The sequence below is a fragment of the Vulpes vulpes genome, chromosome 16 (assembly GCF_048418805.1).
Source record: "Vulpes vulpes isolate BD-2025 chromosome 16, VulVul3, whole genome shotgun sequence".
Taxonomy (NCBI): Eukaryota; Metazoa; Chordata; class Mammalia; order Carnivora; family Canidae; genus Vulpes; species Vulpes vulpes.
The window spans coordinates 42,827,898-42,851,957 of NC_132795.1; the positions used below are offsets into that span (position 1 = coordinate 42,827,898).

At 40.6% G+C, this 24,060-nt stretch overlaps 1 protein-coding gene across 2 annotated transcripts in view; it reads right to left on the bottom strand.

The window, feature by feature from the left end:
* Positions 1-335: 335 nt before the first annotated feature.
* Positions 336-24,060, bottom strand: part of TSPAN8 (tetraspanin 8) — a 220,382-nt gene continuing 196,657 nt past the window's right edge. For both annotated transcript variants that reach the window (XM_072741947.1, XM_026001715.2), the window contains 7 exons: positions 18,543-18,605; positions 13,624-13,761; positions 12,087-12,161; positions 11,878-11,985; positions 7,629-7,760; positions 4,755-4,838; positions 336-632 (listed from right to left, as the gene is read on the bottom strand). In XM_072741947.1, coding sequence (XP_072598048.1) covers positions 579-632; positions 4,755-4,838; positions 7,629-7,760; positions 11,878-11,985; positions 12,087-12,161; positions 13,624-13,761; positions 18,543-18,605 — 654 coding nt within the window. In that variant the 3' untranslated portion in view covers positions 336-578. The remainder of the gene's footprint in view (positions 633-4,754; positions 4,839-7,628; positions 7,761-11,877; positions 11,986-12,086; positions 12,162-13,623; positions 13,762-18,542; positions 18,606-24,060) is intronic.

A 24,060-nucleotide genomic window follows, 5' to 3' on the forward strand; every position in this document is an offset into this window, starting at 1 on the left:
AGGCAATGCTCAGATCCTCTTGCTCACCAACCCCCCACCACCACCACCAACAGCGAGGAGAAAAAAAGAGATCCCATTAGTCAACATTAGCACAAACAGAAGAGAGATGTTGACTTTCAGCTAGGCCGCTCTCAAGTTCTTCAACTTGAGACTCAACTCAACCTCATCACCAACAGCTGATAATGTCACATGAAAGAGAGCGTTGCTTCCAGATTCACTGCTTTAACTAACTATGGCCCCATCTGTCACTTAGCAATGAAGATTACTCCACTGGGTGGCTCCAGTTGAATGTCTTAAGCACAGGACCCCCTGAACACAATGATCAGACAGGAAAATACACCAGCATAAACAATGTTACTTTTATTTTAAGTAAAAATCGCATTCATATCATTTTCCTTGTGTCACTCAAATCTTATATATGTTCAATATGTCTGGAAGATATCTGTGATCTAGCTAAATGAGACATTTTAATAAGACAGCTGCTCCTAACATGTACAGTATTTGTTTATTTAAAGTTACAAAACGAAAGCAAAATGTTAAAGGGGCTTGATGGATGAGAGCTCGACACATCCACAGATTCATTTGTTCCCAATCTGGCAGTACAGGACCATAGAAAATACCAGACCAAGTATCTAGAAAATAAAATAACAAGATTAACATGGAATTTAAAATGCTGGAGACATTACAAATAGACAGAAAGACTATTACATATGAAAAGATCCTGGCTACTGACAGTTCTCATCTTATTTTCCTAAGTCATCGCTCTGCTTGGATGACCAGTGAGACAAAAAGAGCATTGAGAAAGCTCTTGGAGTATTCTGTGTTTTTAATCAGTTTTTAGCTGGCCAATCCGCTTGTAACTGGCCCTGTCTGATTGTGCAGGATTGGCTGCCCTCAGAGCACCCTATCTTTCTCAAACACACACACCCTTCTGTGGGGCATCTACCCTGGAGCCCTGAAGAACTCAGGCCTCTGGGGGGCTAAATGTACCTACTGCTTCCATGAATAGGTTATGCGATCATCTGGTTTAGATCATCTGCATAAAATCAAGGCGTCTAGAATTTCTCTTGCCATATTTTTAGGCATTGCCAAGAGGAATGAAGACAGTAACTTTTTTTTTTCTTAAAAAGCTTCTAAATCTACAGGGAATAGCTTAATTCAGGAATTTCCTTTGAAGTGAAAAAGCACAGCTGAAAATCTGGGGCATAATTTCCATCTCATTAAATGGCTCTCCCAAGAATGAGGGACCCTAAAACTTGCCCTCGTTGACTCCGCAGTCAGTGCCTGGCCTGCTGTGGCTTCGATGCAGAAATGATGGAAAGGACCCCTGTGTATTATAGATGGAAAGTTTCCTCCCCACCCGAGGCAGGAGGAGAGCCAGGGGCCATTTATGCTGAGTCATCCTAAGTGTTCCTCCTGTACTGAGGCATCCTGCTTACTAATTCTTTCCTGGAAATGCATTTCAGATGAGAACTGCTGCCCAGTATTTCTTCCTTCTTAAAAACAAAACAGTAGACACCAATTCTCTGCAAAAATAATGATTTTCATCCATAATATTCTTTTAGAATGTCCTTTTAGAATGACCTGGAAAAGCCCTGAAGTTTCATCTTTTTGCCTTGGTCTCAAGCCCTTCAGTCTGGGAACAAGTATTAGGAAAGAGTAAAGAAAATGGACAAAATATTGGGATAAGGCAACTCTCTATTGCCATTCACTGTCACATCCTTGTAATAGAAGTCCAGCATTCATCAGCATACTAGATGATTAATATCACATTTTCTTGCATCAGAAAAGATAATTTATCATTGTTCATAAAAGTGGGAATAATTAAAAGAGATTCATCATACAGTAATATATGCTAGGACGCAGGATAACCTTGTAGGCTGTGTGCATGAGTTCTCATATTCTGAGGCAGTCCAAAAAAACGTTATAAAATTCTCATTTCCCTATCTTCTAACTGCTTTGTTCCTATGACCTCCTGTCAAGATAATGTTTATCCTACGAAGTGATGACTATCATTGTCAATGGCTTTTTCCCTCCCCCACTAATTAGAATGAGGAGTAAGAGTTCTACTGATTTTCTGTGCTAGTAAGTTGTGTAGTCAAATAAGGAGAGATATGATAGCCTGGTTATTTAATTCTGTAATGAGAATTCCAATGTCTATAGATAAAATTTCCTTACAAAATAAAGCATTTTGCATAGATCCCTGACATCTTATCTGAGAAAAATCCCTCAGGGATGTGGTCTTAACAGATTGAAAATACCTATTGCTCAGTCTGTCACAGCCTGTGCCTAAGCAGATTAACATCAAAGGTCTAAATGTCAGAGGGTGATTTTTTTCGTGTGATATTTGTCTATGGAAATAGTTTGAATATACTTTCCGCAGGAAGATATTTGTTTCTATTTCCTTCTTAAAAATAGTAATTAGAGAGATTTTTTTCTATGTATATTTATGTTTTCTTGAATTTGAATTTGGGAAACAGAATGGAGACAGGCCTCAGTGTTAAGCAACTAATATTAACTCCTGTAAGACAGACTAATGTACATTTTTTGGATACAGTTTTGTAGACTGGATATTTTCAAAGCTCCTTTTTTTTTAAGATTTATTTGTTTAAAAAAAAGATTTATCTGTTTATTTATTCATGACAGACACACAGAGAGAGAGAGAGACAGAGACACAGGCAGAGGGAGAAGCAGGCTCCATACAGGGAGCCTGACGTTAGACTCGATCCTGGGTCTCCAGGATCACACCCTGGGCCGAAGGCGGCGCTAAACCGCTGGGCCACCGGGGCTGCCCCAAAGCTCCTTTTTGAATAAAAAGAGGAGGAATATAAAATGATTTTTTTTTTCTCTTCAAATCCTAGAGGGAGGGCAGGCTTTTAGACTGAGGGAGTGAACAATAAAAAATGGCCAAGAGTTTTTTGAATCAACCATTTGCTATATCTACATGTAGTCTAGAAATCACACTTAACTAGCATTAAATCAGGAAAATGGTGATACTTTGTGATACTACTGTACAAATTCCATATCTATAAATTATTCTTTGGAAGGTCTTTTTCTTATACATGTCTTTAGAACAAGCAGTAAAATACTAGACGTGTAACAAACACATGGAATATACCAATTTCATAAAATACTGAAATGCTATTCCTCCTGTAATCTTATTTTCCATTAAATGTACTTAGATTCTTGGCAATGCCTTTGGCTATGATATGAGAGACATCGATCTTCCTAGTTGATTGTGTCCTTATTTTCTCTGGCTTTGCTTCCGAGAAGTTTCTTAAAAGCATCAGTGGTTTGTAGCCAGTCATAGTCAATTGTCTGAATTCGAGTCTAATATGGATTTGACACTTATAATGACACTTACACTGAATACCTCATTTAAAGCCTGATCTTTTCAATCATTCATTTAAAGTCTACTCCCCCAACATATATGTATGTGTGTTTCATGCTTATAAATATATGAGTACATTTGTGTGTGATTCCTTACTCATCTCTACAACCATTAGCTCGTATTTCTATTCTTTGCACAAACCCCAAGTACAAAGGAGAGAGAAAAAAGACATTATACAAAAGGCTGAATCCAGAGAGATAGACCTAGCATATAGCACCATTTGACGTCCATTATATATCAGACAAAAAGAAAGTTAGCCATGTCTACTGAGAGAATGTGCCATACTTAGACCTGTTAATTTGGACTACAAGGAAGTACTACTCAACAGCCCAACCTGCTGCTCAAACTCTACAGTTAACCTAAAAGAGCACTTAGAACACTAAATTGCTTCAATCCCAGCTAAAATTCCTCTCTGTCAGTAAAGTGGCACAAGTAAGAGATAGAAAGCTACCAGAAATCCAGCGGAGGACATTGTATAGTGTTCTACAAAAGTGAAGTGGAAGTCACTCATCTGACCTAACCAGCCCCCAGAGGCAATAACCAGGAGGACACCTCACATGTCATTAGGATCCTTGCCAATGTCCTGACAGAGGATCAAGAGTGAGTTGACTCACTTGATATCTAAATTAACCAAGATCTGGAAGGACTCTGAAAACGCTTCTCTGAAATAGTTCTATTTCATCTTTCTAGCAAAGAAATTTAGGCCATGTAGAAAGTATCCTCAGGTTCTTAAAAAAGTCATACCAAGAAAGTCCATCAAGATAAAAATCCAATACAGGTTTGTTTTTTTTTCAACACCAATAATCAAATTGATAAATAAATACATAAACCTTAAATTTCCTTTAAAATTTCCTCAAGTGAGCCCATAGTCCTTAAGACACCTGTCCCTAGTTTTTAAAAATTGTTAGATTTCTGTAGATGGAACAGCAGGAAAAGAGCTCCCCACACTCTTGAGGTGAGTTTTTATTTTGTTTCAAAATCAGGAAGAGAGGTAAGAAATTGTAAAGGTCGTATTTTGGTTTTGTTTGGTGCTTTCTCTTCTAACTTCAGGAAACCTTAACTCTTATGCTGGTTTTTCAACATAAAAAGGAAATCTGGGATTAAGAACTGTGTGGAGATTAACTCAATTTTTGTCCCAGTGGAGAGATCATTCATAAATAATGGTCTCAGCTGTGCTTGATTGACAAGATTGTAATCCTCTTCCAAGACCAAAGACTACCAGAAAAGATGCTAAACCTTGAACAGTTGGCACCAGTGTTTTTCTCAAGCACCTGGTTTATACTTGGCTTACTATAAATATTTGTTGGAAGAATTAATGAATAAACAATGAATGAAGAGTCAACAATGCAAGGTTATACTGTACCTCAATAACCGCCAGTCCAAATGCTATTCCAATTACTATCAGAATATGTTTTGCAACTACTTCTTTTATCAAAGAAATACACGGCTGTTAAAAAACAAAACATAAAAAGTTACCTTTAATCAAAATTTTGACCTTATTTTAATTAAGTTCCCCCTCCCATTGGGTTGACCATTGCTACGGAAGAACACAGTCAACAAAAAGGAATTGGATTGATTATTCCACTCTTCCATTCCGTCAATCCACCCTTCTACCCACCCCCAAAGCTTGTTAACTGTGGTTTGTTCATACATTGGAAAGTACCAAGAAGGAAAATCTTGCTTTAGCTATCTCATTGCTAAATCTAGGAATCTTTAGGTATAAATAATTCTTTTATCCTAACTTTCAGTTATTCATTTTAGAGCTGTTATCACTTTGTGTATTATTTAGGTTTGTAATCTGCAGCAAAGAGTTCCCTGGTTGGGGTTTCAGCTAACTGTAGCATAAACTTTCATTTTTAAAACTAGGTTTAAAAAAATCGCTAAATAATTTATATCAGAGTTATTTTTACTGGAAAAAGGAAAAAAAATTACTGTGTCCACTATTTTGTCTTGACCTTGGTAAAAAACAAGAATTTAGAAAGTAGCCTCTCTGCCACATTTGTTGAAATATATTCAAGCTAGCATGCAATTTCAGCTTATGACATTTTAGGCCAGACCTAAAAATTCCAGCAATTGTAAATTATATGGATAATTTTCAAAATGGAAAAACACGACACAATGTAATAGTGGTATTATCTGTATTGCCAGAAAATATATCATTCCTATGATAGTCTTATATGCACAGAGGGCTAACAAAATATTGCTATGGTTAATAAAATAAAAGTTCTCCATAAGGCTGAGTAAAATAGTCTTTTCCCTCTCATTCTTAAATGTAATGGGTTTCTCCACTCACATCTGATCCAAAGTGGTAAACATTAGAGTAAATTATTATGTCATTTAGGATTAACTATAAGATTAATGATCTTATCTACAGAGTCACATTCATTATATTTGAGGAGTTTTCCCCCTTTCCCCTCCAGATAACCAGGTTATCTTGGCAAAAGGTAGGGGGGAATAAAAAGAAATGTGAGTTATGGCCATTCCAGATTTCTTATTTTTCCAGACTTCTTGCAAATGACACAAGGCAGATGGAAGTATTTTATGAATTTATGACCCTCCTTTTGGGAAACTGGTGCAGCTATCAGCCTATCTTCAGCTGAATTATGTGTGAATTTGGAGGGAATGTCTATTACTTTTTAGGATAAAAAAAAAATCTATCCTGAGGAAAAACATCTTCGAGTTGAATCTTTAACAATTGCATTGTTGAATCAGATAACAATTTGCAACTGAATTTACTAATGTTCTCATCATCCTAAGTGGCAACTGCATTCATTGACACCATATTTATTTCGTCTCTTCTTTGCAGATATCACATCACTAAATTAGGTCGGCAGGAATATAAAAAGTAAGAATAAAACTGTTTAGTGATACTACTTTGACAATAAAAAAAAATCTGATTGCTCTGTAGTCTGGTGGATAACTTCTCCTCATGAATTATGTTAAGTACTAGTAACAGCAATTCCCCTTTAGAGCAGAGTCTCCTGATTTTTGATGAGATTAGTAAAAGAGATCCGACAGAGAAATTTCCCCTGAGATACTTTCTATTTCCTACTATATAATTAACCTCAGTAGCCATCACTACATCAATGCCAAAATGAAAATAATCATCAGGTATTATAGAAATTAATTCTTTGAATTATAAGAGCTTTTATATATCTTTCTCCCAACTAGATTATAACCTCCTCGAGGTTCCAGAAGTATGTGTGATTTTAACAAGGGTCTGTTTTTCACATAGTGGGCACTGAAGAATAACAACAAATAAATTAAACATTAATGTTGATAATTATTTTTGTAGGCATTCCTCCCAGGCAGAAGGAACAATTTATGTAAAGACCTGTGGTAAGGGACAGATAGCATATCCTCTAGGAGACCTTGAACCCTGAAGACTGAGTTACCTAGGGTCCCATAATACCTTGTGCCTGCCCCTATCTAAGAAATACCAATAATTATTGAAATGAAGTTGCCTAGCTTTCTTTCTTCATTATTTGAGTATAACCCCCATGAGTGCAATCATTATGGCTGTCCGGAATGGATATCCCGTGGCTGGTAAATGGCCTGGCCCATTGGAAGTGGTCAATCATCTTTAATGAACTAAGCAATAATAAGAAATGCGACATTCACATATTGACATCTACAAGAGACATAAATATGATATCTGTTAACACATAAAAGATGAACCCAGCTTTTTTGATTGACTTTAGATGTCCGAGGCCACTTCTCAAATAGAGCAATAATTAGGCAAATTGATTGATACACTAACATCCAGAGCCAAGCTACTGAAGACCAAGTCTTTATACCCACATAATTACTTTAAAAAAGGAACCTTTGATAAGAACAAGAAATCTTAACTTTATAAACTGAAGTGAAACTATATATTTCTAGGATTTATGTGAAAATAGAAAAAATAGTTAAGAATAATGATTAAAGTCATCAATCATTATTAATGAGGATGAGATAACTTTCATCGGTTAGCTTGTACTTTCCTTGGAATGTTTCTTTGATCTATTAAAGTTGACTTTAAGTGATATCAGACTCAAAAAAAAAAAAGAAATACTTTCACTTCTTTATACCTACTTTTATCTTTAAACAGGATTTACTTTTTATTGGGAAATTCCCGGGACTTTTATATCATGATTCCCATTGTAATTGCTTGCAATTTAATTTTTTTGTAGAGACTTTCACTGGAAAAAAAAAATCAACAGAACCACTTACTGTGTCAAATTTCATTTGTCCTCACCTGTTTGTAAACATTTTTGCCATCATACATCACACAAGAATCTGACAAACTTGAACATTCACATGACTTGTAATTCTCTTGAAAATTATTTCCCCAGTCAGCAGCTCCATTGACCAAACCACAGCATTTAAACTGTTTAATGAAAAGTAGATATATAAAGAGCAATCACTAAAGAAGAAAAAAACATTGTCAATACATTGAATCCTATTCTTCTGAAACTATTAATGTGATGTTTCTTATACTAAAATGTCATGTAAATCATCTCAACAACTTCTCTAGGTGCAGAAGAAAAATGAAGGAATCTTCCATTTGGGCCTTAATAGTAATTAAAAAAAAATAGGGTTGCAGATGCACAAGTCTGAGGAAGTTGGCAAAAAGACGAAAAAACTCACCTAGTTTTAAATGACAAAAGAGAGGGGCAGAAACAGATCTAGTACCCTAGACTTCAGGAAAGAAGCTTCCAAGGAGTTAGTCCATGAGAAAATCAAGGTCTCTTTAAAAAACTTTTGCTCAAAAGAGATGAGAGAGTTTTAAAAAATGAAATTTCCATCTCATGATCTTTGATCATTTTGGGAGGAGAGGAGGAAAAGAGAGAGAGGCCTCTCAAAGGCCAAAGAAGATGCTTAGTGGGGCCTCTCATAAGACTGAATTTTACATGGAAAGCCACAAAATGAGGGAGGGATGCAAACGAAGGAGGAAGCTCTCAGAATAATGTCAAGGAAGGTTAAGGCCCAGAATACACTGGAAAGTGGGGAAACACGAAAGGAGTTTGTGGTCATGTTTTAGGAAGAAAAACAAGGAAGCGATAAGCCCAATGACTCAGGGTTTACGGCACGCCATATTATTAGGTGAAAGAGAGAAGTAACTGTCCCTCATCTGGTCCTACTTGCTCTAGTAGAGAGACAATACTTCATGAAGAAAAGGTAGAGGAAAAAAGTTTGAAGGAAATAGAACCAAGATTGCACAGTTTTCTAGGCTCAGATGTATTGTAAGGCCCAGATATCGAGAAAACTCACTTACGGGCTGGGTGATCATGTTACCCACGTTGCTTAACCTCTCTGTGCCTCTGTTCTTTATCTGTAGAATACAGATAGTCGTAGTTCCTCACAGTAATATGTAAGTCGTAGACTTGTTGTAAAGAAAAAAAATGGGAAAATTCACATGAAGATATGAAGTGCTTAGCTCAGTGCCTGGCTTGTAGAAATTACTCAGCATGCGTTGGCTACGTTGTTTTATGGCAGTTGTTGCCATTTCCATTATTCTCTGTTCAATGCTGATATGAATAATTTAGATAAATATTTGGAAAGTACCTTTTCAGCTCTGTAGCTGATAGAGAGCTGGCATGATGATTAACACATTGGGGAGCAGAATCAAGCTCCAAAGTGATTTCAAAGAATGGACTCAAACCAACTAGTTCGGTGGAAGCAGATACAAAGTCTTGCACTTGGGCTCAAAGCCTTAGATGCACAAATATCTGATTCAGCAGACATTCATATGACAAACAGTGAAAGATTTCAGTTGGTCGCAAGGTCAATCAGTATTAGCAGAGAAGGCAATCTTGAAATAACCTTCTTTCCTGTTTCCATGGTAGACATGATTAATTGCTTATGCCTTTTGATTAAATAGTCTTGAACACTAGTAATTGATAGAAACACCCAGATCTTTTTTTTTTAAGTCCCATTATATGTACTCACAGGTCAGTCCATATTTGGAATACAATATACCTCAGGATTCCTTGGGGAGGCCTAGAAACAGAAGACAGAGGAGAAGGTAGAAAGGCTAAACTTGGTAAGATATCTGGTCACCAGATCAGACCTGAGAGAAGCTGGTCAGGATTTGTTGCAAGTGTTATAACAGCTGGATGAACAAGGCTCTGTGCAGTGAATAACTCAACGACCTCTAGAAAAATAGCCATCACCGAGAATCCAAGAGGGGCATATTCCATTAGTATGTTAGCAGAAAATTCACCTGGGAATTCTCTGAAATCAAAAGAGAAAACCACTTTGTATCTACAACTTCTGTCACGCATGGTAAGGCCCCAAGTCATCCAGCCAGAGTTCGGTATAGGATTCTTTTTCCAAAAAAGCATTCCTAAAAAGGAAAAGCCCTGGTGGAGAAAGGGAGGAAGAGACAACTAGAGAAAGAGGGAGGGAGGGAAGAAGATGGACAAAGCAGATCATCAGGAGCAGAATGTAATACAGGATGCTCTCCCACTGCACACAGTTCAGCTCTGCCCAGCTGAGCCCAGTGCCGCACTGTGCCACCCCCCGCCCCCACCATCAATCCCACTCTTAACCCAAAGAAAGGAGAGAGGGAAGGAGGAAGGAAGGAATAAAAATGGACATTAAAGAACTATAGTTCTATGAACATAGGAAGCTTCAGGCATAGAATCGGTGCACCAGAACAGAAGTAATTCAGAACTGTGCTACAGCAAACAGAACATATAATCATCCATGCTTAGACTAGACCTTGGCCATCAGGGATGGCATGCAACAAGTGTGATTCGGAACCCAATCCTGAGACCCAGTGGTTACCTACAGTACCTTTCGTCTTAGGTCAACCACCAGGGAGGATGAATGATGCTCAATCCCACCCAGGGGAAGAACTGAGTTGTTTAAATTCTTCCTGCTTTAAACCTGGGTTGACCTGGGCTCCAGAGTAGGATGCTGCAAGGGAGAGGATCAAGAAATGCAGCTATGGGGAAGCTGGGAAAAGCACCACACAGAGGAAGTGAAACAGAGACGGGTTCCTATCAGGTTTCAGCTCTTGGAAATGATGCTTTAAGCAGAATTTTTACAAGCTGGAGTCTATTCAAACAGGAACTGGGGAATGCTCTGGGAAAAAAAAAAAAGCCATCTGATAAATAGTTCAAGAAACTAAGGATGTTTCAACTTAAGAAGCAAAGCTTTTAGAAATCATATGATAGCCATTGTCAAAGTAAAAGTTGCAATGCGCAGAAGCATCAGTAGATTTTCTTTTTCCTCCGGAACTCCAGAAGGAAGAACATGGACTAAATGATGTAAATCCTAGGGAGGCAGGTTTTCTTTCAAACTAAGAAAGAACAGACTAATCATCAGACAGAGATATAAATGGGATGGGATGGGCAAAAATGGACAAACTTTCAACTCGTCAATGTTTAGAGAGTGGATGAACATAAATATAAAATACATCAAGCAATGAGAAGTCAAGTTAAATGCCCTACAAAGTCCAACTCTCCTCCTCTAAGACTCTGAGAACTTCCCTAACATGTGAACCGAATGCTACATGTAGTCAATACGATGGGAATTCTGAATAAAGGAGTGATTAGGAGTTTCACAGAGTAAGTAATATTTTAGTCAGGCCTTGAAGTACACGTAGTATCTGGGAAGGAAGAGGAAAGTCGTAAGTATTTCCCAAGATAGGGAATGATGCCGGAACAAGAAGGTAGAATTTGTTTAAGGGATCCTGAGTAGATGAACCTGACTGGACCAGAGCGGGGCGGGGGGGGGGGGGGGGGGGCTGGTTGTGTGTTTGTTTTGTGTTTGTTTTATTTTTATGAAGTAGTGCTTGCTAGTGTTAAAATATCAGGTAAGAGCCAGAGAGTAGAACACCCTCAACGCCTTGCCCAAGTTTTGACTTTACCCTAAAGACAGAGAAGGTTTTAATAAGTAAATAAGGGAGAGACTAGTAGATCAATTTAAAATAATAACTAGTCAGACAGCTGGGTTCAAATTCCAAACTCATTACTCATTAGCCAGCAGACCTCTTGAGGACCTAACCTCCTTATCTGTAAAATAGGGATAATAAAAATAATGCGATCCATGTCACAGAACTGTCAAAAGGATTAAATGAGCTACTGAATGTAAGGGCAGGTACATACGGAAAAGCAATAAATGATTCCTATAATTCTTTGTATGACAGAGGGGGCAGCCATGGAGGGAGAGAGAGAGAGAGAGAATAGTCCACATGCCCCTAAACACTGTCCTGCTAGATGGTAAATATGAGGCAACAATTGGTTTGGCACAAAGGAGGCTTAATTGGTCATAAACGTACTTCTTGATCTCTGTCCTTCTAAACTGCTCCAGAACTTCCTAAGAAGCTGGGAATAAAGTTAGAAATACTCTCGGATTTTTCTTACTGCATAGTGACAGGATAATCAGTCCAAAACTGCAAAATGGACTCATGGACCATTTTGTTTGGGCCATTCTGTTTACAAAGTCAACATACAACCAACGCCCAACTCCCCAAAGGGCCTATACATTCTAATTACCTCGTTTTGAAATTCAGTCAGGGCTTTCTGGAATGCTTTTGCATTCTCATCTGCTGCGCTCAAAAGCTTTATGTTTTCATGGAGAGTCTCATTCAGAATGCGCTCAGACTGAAAATTGAAAAGCATTGTTAAATTATTCATGCCAGAGGGCAGTATTTTGATTTTTTTTTCCGGCTTTTCCAAAATTATCGAATATCATGTGTACACACCTCAGATTTGAAAGTAGCTCCTAAGATACCTGCCGCCACCTGCAGGAGCAGGATCAGAAGCAAGCCTATGAAAAACTGAAAAACAAAAAAAAGAAAGAAAGAAAGAAATGGAATATGTATTATCCAGAGGTGCAGTCAGTCATCATCTCTTGGGACCCTTGGGCTTGGTGCATCTTCGGGCAGTTGAGATCATTTAACGGCTGGAATACTAACAGCATTCTTCATTTACTCTACCCTTTGCCTCAAAAATCCAGTTTGGAGGCCATGAGTGGCCAAAAACATTTGCTTCAAACACTGACCAGGCAAAGGGATTAAAACAAACATTTACTGGTAGGATTGTAGACATCGAGGTGATGTTGAATGGAGGAAGTGTGAACACTTAGATGCAATTATTTGAATATTATCTTTTTCTTTCTCTTTCTTCATCAAAGCAAACTCACACAAACTTGAAAACAGACTTCACAAGTGACTTCAAAGCTCCATTTCTACCTCTAGCAGGATCACCCAGGGTCTCATTATAAATGTCGACTCCCAAAACCTGTCTCAGAGCTACTGAATCATAGCCTTAAAGAATGCAGCCCACAAATTAGTTTTTCTCTTTTTAAAACAAGCTCCTAAAGTAATTAAATCTCCCAAATTGCAAATGAGGCCTTATTGATCAAAAAGCAACCACAAGGGATGCTATTAAAATCCTATTAAGCTCCGTCTCTACCTTCCCTGGTAATAAACAAACAGCTAAAAAATTTTTTCGGGGACACAGTACTTATTTTATTAGAGAAACAAGCTTAAATGAGCTCTGTAAATGCTAAGGTTAGACTTTATCTAATAAATATGTCAAGATCTTTTTCTAATACTTTTTCTACATCCATTTATTATTTTCTACTGTACCCGTTAAATGTCGGTGGGTTATCCCAACCCCATCCATCCTCCTTGAAGCTTTCTAAGGCACAAATCTGATTACCTCAGTCCCTAACAATTTTGTTAGCATGGAATATGAGGTGGGGCTGTCCATTCTCAGACCCATCTCCCAGCATTGGGTGAAAACAGCCTCTGCCCCCACTCCAGCCACACCTGAAGGCTTGTCGTGCCCTGAACAGGCCAGTGTCCTACTGGCAGCCTCTCTCCCAGGAGAGCCCATCACATTCTCACCCACACAAACACCCTTTGTACTTCTACTTCCAGGTTGGAAGTTCTCTTCCCTATCCTTGCCCTCCCCTTCCTGGGCCTTTCACTCGGTAGCTAAGAGTCTGCTTGCCAGTTTCCCCTCCTGGCTTCCGACTGTCTTCACGTCTATGAATCTTTGAGTACAGTATCCGTCACACAGCAACTGCTCAACAAGAGGGAAGGAAGGAAGGCAGGGACTAAAGTTTCTTAGGGCATCCTCTACGCTAAAAAATGTTAGCTTCTATAATCAAACCCTTTAAACATAAGTTAGAGCTTAATCAATCTTGGCAAGTCCTCTTGACAGACAATGGGAATGGGAGATGGCGCTCAGAAGCCTGAAGGGTGGGTGTCATGGTTTGTGTGAAGGACTCACCAAAAGAAGCATGCAGCGGCTTTCTCTCACGGCACCACAGCACCCCAGGAAACCCAGAATCATGATGATAGAACCCACAGCAATCAAGATATTCACAGCAATATAGGGGCTAGTACCAGAATCACCAGGGCTGAGAATCTGAAAATAAAAAAGAGATCAATGACAGAAAATCCCTTTCTCTGATGGTTGTTGTTCAACAAATAACCATTGGGTACTTGGTATGTGCCAGGCCCTATTCTAGGACCTGGAGATACTTCAGTGACGTAAAGAGGTGCAATACCCCTGCCTTCAAGGAGCTTATATTCCATTGAGATGTGACTCGTCTGAATAACATTTCCAATTTACATTTCTTCTAAGATGATATATTGAATGCTGGATGCAAGAGATGCAAGACGCCTTTCAAATGTCAATTATTTTTAAAAGCTCAGAAGGAGAGGTGCTTTCATCCATGATTGTGACCTTTGGTTTGCATATTTTGTACATATTTTATACACTGGAGCAGCATTTTATGGCAATTTAATTATTTAAATTAGAAAGGCAAGCTCCTCAAAGTACGAAGAGACCCATCAATATGAATGAATCTCATAAAAGCTATATTGAAAAGAGTGACTGCTGTACAATTCCATTTATAAGACCTTCAAGAATAGGTAACTCAGAAATCAGAGCAGTGCTTGACCTTGAGGAAGGCAGGAAGGAAAGAGCAACCGACAGCTGAGGGTACAAGTGAACACCTATGGGTTTAGAAAAATGCTTTGCATGTTGATTGCCATAGTGATCACACAGGTCCATACATTTGCCAAAACACAAAAAATATTTAAACTAAGAAAATAAATCTAGTTCTTGATATTCCATATAATTCTATCTCTGCGTTCCCAGGACGTATAGGCTACAGAGGCTTCCAGAAATCCCTTATTTTGACTATTAAGTAATGGGATATTGAGGAAAACGTCCTAAGGCTCCTGATGTTGGCTTGGCTACCCACCCTGCATGGCTCAGTTCTGCTCTCCAGCAACACACTTACCCTCCTTCATTACCTTCGGGGTACCTAACCTCAGTCTACCACTTGTCCTCCAGATAAATCACCAGTCAAAAGTGAAGCCTGGTGCCAGTGCCGTTCACAGGTGCTCCTGGGACATCGCCCATCCTGTATGATCCCTATCTCCTGGGCTACCTCCCGGACGAGCACTAGTTGTTACCCTAACCCAGAGACGCTGCCTCCTAGAACCTGTTGCACAGTATGTGCGGCAGCTCCCTTAACAGGAAATACATTAAAAATAATAATAATAACAATAACCTAGTAATAATAATGTGTACATTTTTAAAGACTTTAAAAACCAGCTCGTGGCCTAGAGGAAAACTTCATTCAATAATCTATAGGAAATGGCCCCTGAGTGGCTCCGTGAGTTAAGCATCTGCCTTTGGCTCAGGCCATGATCCTAGGGTTCTGGGATCGAGCCCCCCATCATCCTCCCAGGCTTCTCCCTCTCCCTCTGCTGCTGCTTCCCCCTGCTTGTCCTCTCCCTCGTCTCTCTCTCTCTCTCTCTCTCAAATAAATAAATAAATACTCTTTAAAAAATAATAATCAATAGGAAGGGATGTGCTGAAGCTATAAAAGCATGAAAACAAAGATTTATATTCTGGTAAGGGTCTAAGTTTCTAACCCTGGAATAGTCGCCCAACCCTGCAGGGCCCCAGTTTCCCCTTTATAAAGGAAATTGGGTCAGCCTCTGTGGTATCTGAGGCCTCCTTTGTCTCTGAGAGTCTAGGCTCACCAACGGGGTTTCAACCTACGTATTTAGAAAGTTTGGTTAACGTCCGAAAGATATTTTGTTTGTTTTTCAGGTCTTTCGTTTATTTGGTTGTTGTTTGCTTGTTCATATTGGAGCTAAGAAATCAGTTTTGTTAATAAACATGCCTGGCATCTGGTCAAAGTCCATAATGACCAAAGATAAGAAGCAGCAGCCAGAAACCCCAGCTCCCCACTGCCCTTCCCTAGAATGTGTGGCCAGGGCAGGCCCCTGAAGGCCTCGAGAGGCCTGACTCGCTGTCAGAGTGACCAGAAGTCGGTGTAGACAGGCCAGACGTGGAGTGATGGGTGCAACACCCAGAGGCGCCCAGAGGAGTGCAGCCAGCATTCTCTGGGCGGTTCTGGAAGCCCTGGGCTGAGACCAGTGTGACCAGGGGTAGGGGGTGGCTGTCGCAAGTCCAGCCCAGCAAGTGCGGCCTTGTTCAGGCTGGAAATGGAAATCTGGGGCCAGGTGTTTGCCCAGGGAATGGAGCAGCGGGTTTTCCAGGCTGTCTCGGGTGACCGGTGTCTGTGTGGGTCAAGACGGAGAACCCCCATGGCAGGACATTGGAGGGGAGGCTACAGGTGCGCTTTGGACTCTCAGAGCTCTCCTGAGACTGAGGGGCTGCCCAAGGCTGCACCTGGGCACTGAGTCTCTGTGAGGGAAAGCAAAGCCTTCTGAGGAGAGACCCTCTGAGCCCTAAGAGATGGGCTACACGTCATGCACAGCCCTCTTCCCCTCTGCCTGGATGCTCGGCCTTTTCCTCCTGGGACTGTTGCCTCTGCTTCTCCACCTACTAAAATCCAGGTCTTTGCCCTCTTGAGTATTTGTCACCGGCCTCCCAGAAAGCTAAATCAAGCCACTTTCACAGAAACCAAGCTGCCTACCGTCCTAGCGGATGTGGACTTCCATCCAGAGCTCAAGCATCCACATGTCACCAAGGATGCAGCCTCGCTCAAGAAGTTCATTTGTTCCCCAGAGATGGGGGCCCACCCTCGCAAGGACAGCAGTTTGCCTTTAATACGTTCGGTGTGTGGAATTTCTTAACAGACTAAACACCAAAGTTGTTTACCAGAAGCCCTTGGGGGAAAGAAAATGTTCCCATGTCAACCAGAAATAAAATAAAATAAAAGATGGGCTGCACACACATCCGCAGAAGGCCACAGCGGCCTCCGAATAGGAGGCTGTTTAATCTCTGGGCTTAATTATGCGTCCAGAAGTCAGACATCAGCTTCTAGGCAACAAAATTCAGCGCATCTTCACATACCCTTCTTGGGTTCAAGCCCAGAGCCCAAGGGCCACCAGGGAGTCACAGTTAACATTTATCAGTGTGAAACTGTAAATGAGATTCAGATGGGCTAGGATGTCACCAACTAGTTGCCTCACCTGTCCCCCACCCAATTCCTTCAGCATGGATAGGCCCTGAGTGAGGAAACCGCTGCCACTGCAATTCCTTGAGTTGTCCAAGGGTAGAAAGCAAGTTTTAAAAAGAGAAGAGGAGACAGAGAAGGGAGGGAGGAAGGGAGGAGTGACAGGAAGGAGAGGAAGGAGAGGAAGGAATGGAGGGAGGAAGGAAGGGAAGGAGGGAGGAAGGAAGGAATGGAGGAAGGAAGAAAGAAGGAAGGAAGGAAGGAAGGGAGGAAGGGAGGAAGGGAGGAAGAGGGAAGAAGGAGGGAGAGAGGGAAGGAAGGATGAAAGGAGGATGGAGTGAGGTTGGGAGGAAAGAGGGAGGGAGGGAGAGAGGGAGGAAGAGGAAGAGAAGCCACCCAGTTGAGGAAAAGCATCAGAACAGATGTTGATTTTCTTCTAATCTTCCTTACAAGGCTGTCCCCAAGGCATTTAGCCTCATCACGGTATAATAAGCTTTTGTAGAAAAGACATTACTTTAATTGCTGGCTTAAGATATCTTAATAATTATCAAATGAGAATCATAATTCCTCTGACACCGAGAGCCTGTATTTGGGCAAATAAATACGTTAGAAGGCTCCAGCAGTGGGGGATGTGATCCTGAATAGAGGCAAGAGCCCAGACCATGAGGAGGAAGGGAAGGACTGAGCTTAGGAGTAGGGATAATATGGGGGCGGGGGGGGGGCTGAGAAGAAGGGAGGGAGAAGAATGGAAACCAGGGAGCAAGAAAAGGTGCCAGGTACATGTTGAATGGAACCAAAACAACAGCTCTGCATGTCCTACATGGTGTTCACAGCCACATGTGCCCGTGGTGAGGGACATGATGAGGGTCACAGTGAGGTTCACGGTGAGGGTCACGGACAGCACATGGGCCACCCAAGAACCCCCAACTCACCTGCCTCCAGACCCCTGGCCTGCTTGCTAAGGGCTTTGCCACAGGGCATGGAAGGGGGCCTGGTGGGGGGCTTGGTGGAGGGCCTGGTGAGGGGCCTGGTGGAGGGCCTGGTGAGGGGCCTGGTGGGGGATCTGGTGAGGGGCCTGGTGGGGGGCCTGGTGAGGGGGCCTGGTGGAGGGCCTGGTGAGGGAAGGGGGCTGGTGCTAAGCTTCTCCAGAGAGCAAGAGGCCGGGCTCCCTTGCCAATTGCTGAGTTGGCCTAGTGCAAGCGTCCTCTTGCTGTGACAGGAGGCCCTCCAGCTGGCCCAGGCTCTTATCAATCACCTTCGTCCCTCGTTGCCTTTAAGACACAGACCCAAATTCTTCTTCTCCAGGAGAACTTCTCAACTGCTTTACTCTGGAACCAACCTCCCACCCTGGGATTAGCCAAACACCCATCGGTACCTCAAGGTACAAAACTTGTCGTGGGTGCGGAGGGACGGTAGCCTGTGTCCTCCAGTTGCACTTGAGGCCGGCCTCCTGCAAACAGTGAAGGGGCCAGACCACCACTTTCAGCTCCTTCCCACCTCCACTTCCACGGCCACTGTTCTTCTTTCAAAGAACACCTCTCCATTCTCCAGAAGGAGTGTGCTGGGCATGGGCCTACGCAGTGAGTAATTGGGATTCATTCAACTGAAGTTAATCATACAATCATGCACCAGCATGAATGACTACCTAAGGCAGGTAAGAAAAATGCTCTAGAAATATTTACATTATTATTGTCATTACTGTCATCATTATAAGAGAAATAAACTACTTTGGGAGCAGAGAAGCTTGTATCTCTTTATTTACCTCTTGCCCATCTTTGCTTAATCGTACCCAAATCGCTACCGCCAGGATCAAGATGCCACAGAGCTGCAGGAAGAAAAAGAAAAAGAAAAAAAAATGTTAGAGGACAACTGGCCCAACGCACCGCTAGTGGCTGCTTCCAGTGGCCTATCATTAACTCTACATTACCACCTAAAAGACGTGACTCTGGCAGATTCACTGGCAGGTAATTGCTAAAACATTCCAGTGTAATTGGTAAATTTGATAAGAATAATTCCGTTTCCCGTCCACAGTCCATTCAGGGGTCTACAGACAAGAAGTCATCACCCGCTACCGGGGAGGGGAGCAATGATTTTTCATGTGTCAACGCTAACTCTGTGTTTTTGCCAGATTATAATATCTGAAAGATAAGTCATGACAGTTTAAAGACAAAATAATCCTTACTGGGCCCCTGGGTTTGTCTCTGAGAAGCTGTCTTGGACAATAAGGAAGAAAAAACTGATTATCAGACATTCCTTCAAGATTCTAGAAGCATGAAGCTGAGATAGACGGGGAAACAGTAGGACATCGGACAAAACCTGCAGGTAGGCAGCAAGGGTTTACAACACTTTTTGTACCCAAATAAACTCTTTTAAAAATAAAGTCTTTTAGGTCGTAAAGCTAACCCAGAAAGGAAGAACAATGAGCAACAGTACTTAAACTCTTAAATGCATTTAATGAGTTTCCCAGATTATTTAATTTGGACCGAAGCCAACACATAAAATGCGAAACACATTTTACTTTTGTGTAAGGAAAAGCTTTGTCTTTCAGGGTTTGATTTGGTTTTGTTTCATTTCAGATATATAGGTTATAGCCTTAAATAAAATAAAAAAGCTAAAATCTATCATTAAATAGAGATGTTGTGAACAAGTTTGGTCACATAGCAGACACAGCAGCCTTTGCAAGATTTTCTAGACTATTCTGGCCATGTGGTGCTCTGACAGAGAAATGCCTGAGTCCTCTGAAGCCCGGTGACCTTGAAGTATCATTGCTTTTGTGCACGGTTGAGCCACATGCCTGCGAGTTCAAAACAGCCCTTTTGCTTTTATTTATTTTTATTTTTTAAATTTATTTTATTTATTTATTTATTTATTTATTTATTTATTTATTTTTATTGGAGTTCAATTGCCAACATATAGCATAACACCCAGTGCTCATCCCATCAAGTGTCCCCCTCAGTGCCCATCACCCAGTCACCCCATCCCCCCGCCCACCTCCCTTTCCACCACCCCTTGTTCGTTTCCCAGAGTTAGGAGAAAAAATGAGTGGAAAATATCAGAGAGGGAGACAGAAGATGAGAGACTCCTTTTGCTTTTAAATGGCTTCTCGTTAAGTCTGCCCTAAAAAGAGAGTCAGGCTTTGTTAAGGTTTGGTGAGCACTGTGAGCACCTGAATAATCAGAGAATATTCGTATTCTCTAAAAGATCTCAAAAAAAAAAAAAAAAAGTCATGTAGGTTCAAACCCTTCATTTTAAGTAAAAGAGCTAGAACCCCAAGAACCCTTTCACGTCAGGAAAGTCCAGCACCACTCCTAATCCAATCCTGCCCCCTCGACATGCTTCAACTCTTACAAAATAATGAAGGCAGTGGGAAACCAAAGCTTGCTCTCAAACCACCCAATAACCTACACAATTTTATTATCTTATAGGCACACACTCACACACGCCACACAATACACCATTGAAAAGAGAGCTTCAGAGCCTGAAAACCCTCAGGTTTTTCTCCTCCTTCCCAATAAATCCTAACTTCACTTGCAGATGGAGATAAATGCTCATTTTAGCAGCTCTGTGTTAATAACTAAGTCTATCAAGATTTGTGTCGAATTGATAATGAGCCCCCCTGAGATTTTGAGTAAGTCACAGTAGTTGGATTTTTGTTTGTTATTTGATTTGTTCACTGATATTTTCTTTCTTTTTCTTCCCAAGTGGATTTACGTTGGTTGTCTTAATAGTTGCTCTGGCTTTAGCTTTAACTAAACATAGTATAAATTACCCGAATAGTTCTTATGGTTATTATCCTTATGTGATACTTATTTATGAGATTATCAATGAGAAAACTCTAAGAATTCCTAGAGACTAAGACTGCGTTTTTTTAATTACTTAATTATTTAATATATATATATATATATATATATATATTTTAAGATTGTATTTATTTATTTGACAGAAAGAGAGAGAGAGAGAGGGCACAAATAGGGGAAGCAGCAGAAGCAGAGGGAGAAGCAGGCTCCTCACTGCACAGGGAGCCCAATGTGATGCTCTATCCCAGGACCCTGGGATCTTGACTTGAACTAAAGGCAAACACTTAACTGACTGAGTGACCTAGGTGCCCCGACTGTGGTTTTTTAAACCCTTAACTTTTTTATTTGTCTCTGTGTGACTTTTTAGTTTACTTTTTCAGTGACTTTAGATACCAAACCATTGAGAAATCTTATAAAATCAACCATATTCTCCCTTTAAATGACCACTTTCAGTCTTGTCAGCCACCAAGTGTTATCTGTAACATTAACTTTAAAAGAAGGATTATCAAAACAAGGAGACTATTACACACCAGTTGAAATGGCCAAAGTCTGAAACCCTGACAACCCAAATGCTAACGAGGATGTGTAGCAATAGGTACTCCTGTTCAGTGCTGATAGAAATGCAAAATGTACAGCCACCTTCAAAGACCGTTTGGTAGTTTCTTACAAAACCAAACACACTCTTACTGTATCATCCAGCAATCATGCTCCTTGGTATTTATCTAGATTTATGTCCACACTAAACCTCCACAAGGATATTTATAGCAGCTTTATTCACAATTGCTAAAACTTGGAAACAGCCAAGATGTCCTCTAGTAAGTGAACAAATGGATGGATAAACTGTGGCACATCTAGACAAGGGAACATTATTCAGCACAATTTTTTTTTATTAAAAAAATATAATGAGCTATCCCACCATGAAGACATGAAAGAACCTTAAATACAGATTACTAGGTAAAAGAAGCCGAGCTGAAAAGGCTACATATGGAATGATTCTGACTATGACAATCTGGAAAAGGCATGACTATGGAGACACTTAAAGATCAGGGGCCACCAGAGGGGATACGGAATGAATAGATAGAGTGCAGATGATTTTTAAGGCAGTGAAAATACTCTATATAATAATTATGGGTACATGTCAATGTCATTACATACATTTGTCCAAACCCATAGAATGTGCAAAACCAGGAGTGAAACCTAATGAAAACTATGGTCTTTAGGTGGTTGTGATGTGTCAATGGAGGTTCATCGATTGTAACACATGTACGTATGGCTCTGGTGAGTGATCTTGATAACAGGATGGGCTATGCCTGTGTGGGGGTAGGGTATATGGGAAATATAACCCTCCTCTGTACCTTCCTCTCCATTTGGCTATAACTGTAAAACTGTTCTTAAAAAAAATTAGGTATTCTTAAGAAGAAAAAGGAAGAAGGGCTCCTAGGTGGCTCCATTGGTTAAGCGTTTGACTTGACTCTTGATTTCAGCTCAGGTCATGATCTAGGGTCATGAGAACCAGCTGGTCTCCACACCAAATATGGAGCTTGCTTAAGATTCTCTATCCCCCTCTCCCTCTGCCCCCTCCCCACCACACTACATGATCTCTTTCTCTCTCTCTGAAAAAGAAAGAGAAAGAAAGGAGGAAAGAAAAAGAAAAAGAAAGAAAGAAAGAAAGAAAGAAAGAAAGAAAGAAAGAGAAAGAAAGAAGGGAGGAAGGAAGGGAGGGAGGAAGGATGGAAAAGGAAAGAATATCCAATTATTTCAGAAGTCAATATTTTGCCTGATTTCAGTTTTTACAACTGTATACATTTTCTTAGAAATTTTGTGAGAATGGGGAAAATTAACAAGGCAGGAAACCACAAATGTTGGAGAGGATGCGGAGAAAAGGGAACCCTCTTACACTGTTGGTGGGAATGTGAACTGGTGCAGCCACTCTGGAAAACTGTGTGGAGGTTCCGCAAAGAGTTAAAAATAGACCTGCCCTACGACCCAGCAATTGCACTGTTGGGGATTTACCCCAAAGATTCAGATGCAACGAAACGTCGGGACACCTGCACCCCGATGTTTCTATCAGCAATGGCCACAATAGCCAAACTGTGGAAGGAGCCTCGGTGTCCATCGAAAGATGAATGGATAAAGAAGATGTGGTTTATGTATACAATGGAATATTACTCAGCCATTAGAAACGACAAATACCCACCATTTGCTTCAACGTGGATGGAACTGGAGGGTATTATGCTGAGTGAAATAAGTCAATCGGAGAAGGACAAACAGTGTATGTTCTCATTCATTTGGGGAATATGAATAATAGTGAAAGGGAATATAAAGGAAGGGAGAAGAAATGTTGGGAAATATCAGGAAGGGAGACAGAACATAAAGACTCCTAACTCGGGGAAACGAACTAGGGGTGGTGGAGGGGGAGGAGGGCGGGTGTTGGAGGGGAATGGGTGACGGGCACTGAGGTGGACACTTGACGGGATGAGCACTGGGTGTTTTTTTGTATGTTGGTAAATTGAACACCAATAAAAATTAATTAAAAAAAAAAAAGAAATTTTGAAGTTGGACAAATATCCTTTCCATCCCTATCTCTATCTTTTCTTCCAATTTCACCTTAAAAACAAAAGAAATGCATGTTTAGAACATGCCATTCTCATTTATTGAAGATGTTACATTAAAAACATCAGCCTTAATAATATATAATTATTAAATTTTATACTGACTGACTTTAAAAGTAAATTGATTTTCTATCAAGCATAATAATTCTAGAGTCATGTTTGAGATTAACCTATTCTATCCTACTTGTTACAAGACTGGCTATCATGATGGTTCTCCTAGGCCCTGTCCAGTTTGGCTGTAGTGTTTGTATCCCAGCTTTTTATACTGTTTAAAGAATTGAAAGTATAAATTAAGAAATAAGTATCTAACTCTGTCCTACTTTCTGTTAATCAAGTTGTAAAAGGAAGTTGATATTTTGGGCTCCCAACTCAGCCTGACAGTGGACACTGCAGAACTGACCAGGCCCACTGCCCCCAAAGCCCACCCTCTGGTGTCTCTTTGAAGGCAGTCAATGGGGTCATCAGTCAGCTCCTATAAGACAACTTTCTTTTTATGGAATTAGGATGCAGCTCGTCTGGGCCAACATTCTAAGAAATTAGGTAATAATTTTGATGTTTGCTTGTGAGCATGCAATGGACTAAATTATATCCCTCTCTAAATTTACATGTTAAAGCCCCAAACTACAATCTGACTGTATTTCGAGATAGGGCTTTAAGAAAGTAATGACGGTTAAAGGAGGTCAACAAGATGGGGTCTTTGGGGTCTTAATCCAAGATGATTGGTGACCTTATAATAAGAGGAAGAGATCTCTTTGTCTCTGTCTCTCACTATGCACAACGTATGGAGGAAAAACCACGTGAGGACACAGCAAGAAGGCAGCCATCTGCACGCCAGGAAAAGAGCTCATGCCAGAACCTTGATCTTGGACCT